Source organism: Phaseolus vulgaris, chromosome 9 (assembly GCF_000499845.2).
Source record: "Phaseolus vulgaris cultivar G19833 chromosome 9, P. vulgaris v2.0, whole genome shotgun sequence".
Lineage (NCBI taxonomy): Eukaryota > Viridiplantae > Streptophyta > Magnoliopsida > Fabales > Fabaceae > Phaseolus > Phaseolus vulgaris.
Window position 1 is genome coordinate 17,121,580 of NC_023751.2, and position 6,661 is coordinate 17,128,240.

General features: G+C 38.7%; 1 protein-coding gene across 1 annotated transcript; it reads right to left on the reverse strand.

Annotated features, from left to right (window-relative positions):
- Positions 1 to 432: 432 nt before the first annotated feature.
- Positions 433 to 4,562, reverse strand: LOC137820786 (leucine-rich repeat receptor-like serine/threonine-protein kinase SKM1). Its single transcript, XM_068625030.1, has 3 exons — positions 4,395 to 4,562; positions 1,345 to 4,018; positions 433 to 1,110 (listed from the first exon to the last, which is right to left on the reverse strand). The coding sequence occupies exons 2-3, from the start codon at positions 3,929 to 3,931 to the stop codon at positions 770 to 772; spliced, it is 2,928 nt and encodes a 975-aa protein (XP_068481131.1). The 5' UTR covers positions 3,932 to 4,018; positions 4,395 to 4,562; the 3' UTR covers positions 433 to 769.
- Positions 4,563 to 6,661: the final 2,099 nt, after the last annotated feature.

The window sequence follows — 6,661 nt, forward strand, 5'->3', positions numbered from 1 at the left end:
TATAAGAATATAAGTACAATATATGTAATCAGATCATATAATTGTTAGACCCTCTAGTATCACAACAGATTAGGGATTCAATAAATCCTTTATAAGATACTTTATTTCATAGGTAATATTTTATTTATTATATGAAAATAATTTTGACTTAAGTTTTAAAACAATTTTGAAGTTCTTTAGAAATTTCAACTTTTAAGAACCGGTTTTAATTTATTGAGATTTATAGTTTACATACTCTTCAGAAATAATTATATATTTTTCACATGTTTATAAAAAGACTCTAAACCTATACTTATTATGCAAAACAGGTGGTAAACAGTTAATGGGGTTAGACAAGAGTACACATGGGAACAAAAAGTGGAAGAAAACAGTCTCTCTACAAAAAGAAAAGAGATATCCAGCTGTTGGAAAAAGGCAGAGGCCATAGCTAAATACACAGGAAATACAAATTATATAGATGTTCCATTGCTTTCATATGATTAATTTATTAATCACATTCAATTTATTTACATTTACTTTTACACTCATCAGCAGTATGTCATGAGCATGCCCTTATAATATCAAGCAAACATTTCCCTAACAATCCCTTCATCAACAACTTACGCTAAACTAGAAACCTTAAACAAATTAAGGATTAAAACAAAAAAGGCAAAAAGTGAAAACTCAAATTAAAAAAAAAACGAGTAAATAAAATCTATAACCATATAGGTCAGCGGAATGCTCATCAGATTTATGGAAAATCACAGAGTTGAGGTTTGAGTGCTGAAACTCAGCAAAAAGTAGTTCTGTGAAAACTCTCTAGGGCTTTGAGTACATCTCTAGCGCATGGCCTTGCAGTGGGATCAGTTGTGGTACATTGCAGTGCCAGATTCATCATCTCAACCATGTCGTTCTGATAGCTCGATGCATCTCCACCTTTCATCACAGGATCGATCCACGTGTCAAGATGACAGTCAGAGTAACAATAACGGGCCCACTCCACAATACTCTTGTGCATGCCATTGCCTGTTTCTATGTCTATGGCGTTCCTTCCCGTCAATAGTTCAATCAGCATAACTCCCACCCCATATATCTCACTCTTCTCTGTCACATTTTTCCTCTCTCTTGCCTCTGAAAATGTAGAATCAAGTATCATACTCACACGGATCCAACAAGAAACATTAACTTATGTTATTTAGTACGTATGGCACAACATAAGACATTGTGGATATTATCATGAAAGCCTATAATCCTATATATGAATATGTGACCATCATGGCAACATGTTTTAGCTGTGTGGAAAGATCATATGGTATGTATATAAGCAATATTAGTAAGCTGTAAAACAGTGATTTAGTTTAGTACCTTGGGCAAGGTAGGGTGAAGAAGTGATGCCCTTGACATCCAAGCATGTCAGTATGGGAGGAGTGACCTTAAGGCGAGGGACACCTTTGCTGTCGATACTAACTATCTCCCGTGCAACCTCTCCCACCAAAACAATGGATGAAGCTCGAGAATGAAGGAATTTAATCGCTTTTGCAACGCCAACAGCAATTTTGCATCGTTGTTTCCAATTCAGACTGTTCACAATTTGGCTTAGTTTCTTACCCTCCTCGTGTTCGTACACCAAGTACCCTTTCTTCCCACACCTACACGTCCCAATAAGATTGAAGATATTGGGGTGATGAACCTTTCCAACTTTCACTGTCTCTTCCCACGTACTCATCGAAAGAGAATTCAAGTCACTGATTTCTATCACCATGAACTGCATGTCATTCTCCATGCACTTCCCCTCGTAGGAAACCCAGTTCCTTCCTTTGGAGACAACTGTTCCCTCTTTAACCGCAGACAAAACATGATCTACCTTCATCAACCTCGCTGCTTTGGAATAAAAAAACTGCACTTCCCAGGTTCCGTCTTCGTTTTCCACTTTTCGCACTTCCGAGAAGCTCTTTCTCTTATGAATATAAAAGACGAGTAAAGAAGCTGCTGCGAACGCAACCAATGCTAGTAGAAAACACAGCATGATGAGGAGCCAAGTTGGGTTCTGGTTGTTGCTTTTACACAGTGGCAACCCGCTTGAAGAGTCACCATCACGGTCACAAAGGTTGTTGCCGGTGACTGCACTAGCGTTGATGGCGAGGAAAGCCTCGGTAGAAGGTAAACTTCCACGAAAATGATTGTGCGAAATGTTGATCTGAACGAGAGACTCGGTGCTTCCCAAATCCTGTGGAATCTCGCCGGAGAGTTGGTTTTCTGACAGGTCAAGAAGGCCCAGAACCGGCATCTCGGAGAATTTCATCGGAATTTCACCATTGAGCTGGTTGTGATTCAAATATAAGGCCACGAGCTTCTTGCACGAGCAAATTTCTTCTGGGATGTTACCAAAGAGTTTGTTATAGCTGAGCTTCAATTCCACCAGCTCTGACAGGCTTTTATAACCTAGTGGAATAGAACCTGAGAATTGGTTGTTTGATAAGTCCAAGTCCTCGATAATTTGTGTCCCGAAAGAGCTAGGGATTTCTCCTGAGAAGTTGTTGTTGGCCAAACTGAGCATTTGAAGCGACGGCATGTCCCATTTTCGGTCATCGATCCTTCCTGAAAGTTGGTTTCCAGAGATATCCAAGAAGTATACCTGAGGCAGTGTGGTTAACTCCGATGGTAATTTCCCCGAGAACTTGTTGTCTTGGAGTCTAACTCGGCGAAGGCTTCTGCAAGAGGTTAAGCTCTTTGGGATTTCTCCTTCGAAATAGTTGGAGAAGAGGATCAGCTTGAAAAGAGTACCTGAGTGGCATATGTTATCTGGAATCTTCCCTGCGAGGTTGTTGGTGGAGAGGTCTAACACAGTGAGGTTGCTATGTTTTCCTAGCTCTTCAGGAATCTCACCTGTTAATCCATTTGACCATAGCTGAAGAACCTGGAGCCGAGGCAAAGATGCAACACCCTTTGGAATCTTCCCAGTGAAGTTGTTTGAGAAAAGGTGGAGAATCTCCAGTCTCTGGAGCTGAACCACACGCTCAGAAATCAAACCCGAAAGAGAGTTATCACTTAGATCGAGTGAAAGGAGCTTTTTGAGTTCGAAAATGGATTGGGGAATTGGACCACTCAGTTTGTTTTGATAGAGAAAGAGATATTGAAGCTCGGTGAGGTGTCCGAGAGAATGAGGAATAGGTCCAGTGAGGTTGTTGTAAACAAGGTCGAGATGATTCAAAGAGAGTAACTCTCCAATGCTACTTGGTATCTCACCTGAAAGGTTATTGTAGCCCAAGTAAATCCACTTCAAGCTCTTCATTTGGCCAATTTCTTGTGGTATCTTATCCACTAACTGGTTTGAAGCCAACGTAAGGTATTGCAAAGTGGTCATGTTGGTGATGGAATTCGGAATCTTTCCTACCAAAACGTTTCCTCCAAGATCAAGATACCTTAGGCTGGAAAGCAATCCAATTTGGTCAGGTATGTTCCCCGAAAACATGTTGTTGGAGAGATCCAGAGTTTCAAGGTTTGAGAAAAGCACGGAAAACAAGGGTTGAGGCAAAGAACCTGTGAGGTTGTTGCTGCTGAGGTTAAGGTAACGAAGTAGAGACAGATCATTGAGAGAGTAGTTAAAAGTAATTTCCCCAACAAACTGGTTATTGGAAAGGTCGAGTTTTGTGACGTATGGAAGTTGAAAAATACAGGAAACCTCGCCAGTCATGTTTTTTCCCGAGAGCACCACAGCGTTAACGTGGGAAGAGTTAACGTTGTTGTCGCAGGTGATGCCATGCCACCTGCATATATTGGCAGAGGAAGTTTCCCAGTTGGAGAGAAAGTGAAGCGGGTCATCGATGGAAGCTTTGAAGGATAATAAAAGCTCAACCTCTTGTGGATCTCCGTGGGATGAATGGAAGTAGAGCATGAACAAGAAGAGGCATATAAATGTAATGGATTTTGTCTTTGAAGATCCTTTGGCCATGTCTACACCTTCCTGCTGAGTTTTATTTTTTGTGAAGCAATTCAGTCTTCTATCTTCTGCCTTGGATTTATCTCCTCGGATCCCAAGCTGTAAAAGTGCATACATGATTAACGTAACTTTTTAATTATGTTAGTGATCAGTGATCAAAGTTCAATAGTATGTCAATTAAAATAATCATGGGCAGAGAGAAAAACATATATATTAAAGTATTATGAAATATTCTTTATTCTATGTGTGTGTGTTTTGGAAAAAGACAAAGGAATATATGTCTTCTTGTAACAAAAATGAAAAACATATATGCAGCTTTTGCAGTTGGGTATGAGTGATGTGTTTGACTTCTAGCTACCATTAATTTCGTGTGAGTCAGTTCATGTGTTAAGGGACATTATGCATGCACCAGGATATGAAGTTAGAAGAGAATTTGTAAAAGTGGCATAGATAATGAAAAGATATTATTACGTACCTAACTATCATAATTGGAGGAGTACTTAGTTTGTGCTGACGATGGTGGTCGGAGTCAAAATGAATTGAGGATAGAGAAGAATTGGATTGGAAGTAAAGAAAAGAGAGAGAGAGAGAGAGATGATGAAGTATTCTTGGAAATACTATTTGAAGAGGATGGGTTGGACGTGAGGGAGAGAGGTGTGTGCGTGCTTAAATAGATGGCATGCTGCAAGAACTGGAACTGGGCACTGGGTTCAGACATAACTACGAAACTGCCCCTTGACTTCTTAGAGATTGGCGTTTGAACACAAACGGTTGAAAGGAAACAGGGACAGATGTTGGAAAAAGGCTCTGATTTTGTCGGATTCTTACCAAAATGCTCTTTTTTGACCGACTCACTGGCAGAGCACTTGAGAAAGTGACAAAGAATTTCTGTAACCGTTGAAAACAAACTCTTCAAACTCTTGCTATTATTATATTTAAAACACTAATGAAAAGGTTCAAATGTGGAAAGCACACACAGGTTTTGATAAATGTAATTTGGTGAATGATCATGTGTCATATCAGCTTCACGCTCTACTAAGCAGTTTCTATAATTTCCATAGATGAAAAGCATACGCTTAATTAACGGTGTGGGTCGATCTGAAGTACGCTTTTGATTTTGAGGTATATATTAAAATTTACTGGCCCGACTATAGTAATTATAGTTGGAATCGCGAACAAAGATATGATATGGAGGATGCTGCAAGTGGTTAATTTACTTTTGGTAAAGTATTGGTTACCTTTGGTACTTCAGCTCTTGTTTTGTTTTTTGTTGTCAGAACCTTATATGTTTGGTTTCTATTTGATGTTTCAATCCAGTGTTTCATCTGTCGGACAAAACAACCATGCAAAGAAGGAGGGGGTATTTGAACAGAATAACTGATTCAAAACTATCTAAGACGAGGACAACACGTCCATGCATGCCAGCAATCTTCTTCACGACTTGTTTTCTTTACACATTGTGTTGTCGGAAATGGAAAGGAAGCAAGAAGATTAAAATGATGAATATTGAAGATTTAAGAGATTATTACGCAGTTTTATAAGTAGGGAGATTATTCACGAACTAGGTAATTAATGGTTTATTGTTTCTTTCATTATAATTGTACTAATCAGTATCTGAAATAGGGATTAATGACATATCTTCTATTAAATACTTATCATTTTTTTATCAGCAATCAAGAAAATATATACACAAAAAGTACTTTAAAGGTGATTCAACCCTTATACAAAAAGGTATGAGCAGTCTAACTGCATAATACCTTTTAAACATCTAAAAAACAAAGCAGCTCCTGACAAAACTTGACAGAAACTTCCTCCGACATCTCACTAAAGCGAATACAAACAAACCAAAGGGACAAGACATCAATCAGAAAATGAAAAACTAGTTGAGGGAAACTTAGACGTGAGCCAAGCCCAAACCTTCAACTGAGCCAAAGAAAAGATTTTTGGACAAGTCTAGAACTCCCTCATTAAAAACTATCTTATTTCTATGAAGCCAGATTTCACTAACCATTGTTATCCATATATTACTCAAGCCAAGATTTATCGACTCCAGAGCATTACACAACCCGAATTGCAAAAAAGTAGTGTGAGAAAGCATGAAAATAAACAACCCTCAACCTCGTGCCTGAGTATATTAACCTTGGTTGCATACTTTATGGTAGTTTCTCTCGGCTAATTTTTCGTTTTCTGATTGATATCTTGCCCCTTTGATTTGTTTGAATTCGCTTAAGTGGGATGTGAGAGTACTTGTCATACTTCATCTTATATCTTGGAACTACTCGTGAAGTAATCTTAATAATAAAATATATTTGGGAACTACCATAAAGTTTGCTTAAATTTATGAATGAGTGAAGAAGGGTGATTGGTGAGTTATTGAGATTAGATTATAGTGAGTGAAAATTAGAATGGAGTGAAGACACATGGGTGCAGAAAAAAAAGGAAGAAAGTGATGGGTGGGTGAGGGTGTAATTTTGTTATGACTGGAGGGGCAGACGTTGGTGGAGCGCAGGATAGAGCAGCTTTCCATTGGCATGTTAAAAAGCAAGATTCTTGAACCCCTTTTGCTTGGACTTTATTTTCTTATCTTGGATGCTCGTTCTCAGAAAGCAGAAAGAGGTGCAGAGAGAAAGAAAGAAAACTTTAAGGGAGAGAAATAGGAGTTAGAAGTGAGGCAAAGGGGAATGAGCAGAGCCATGGGCCAAAAAAGCTGAAAGAGAATAGGGAAAATTAAATAGATGCACA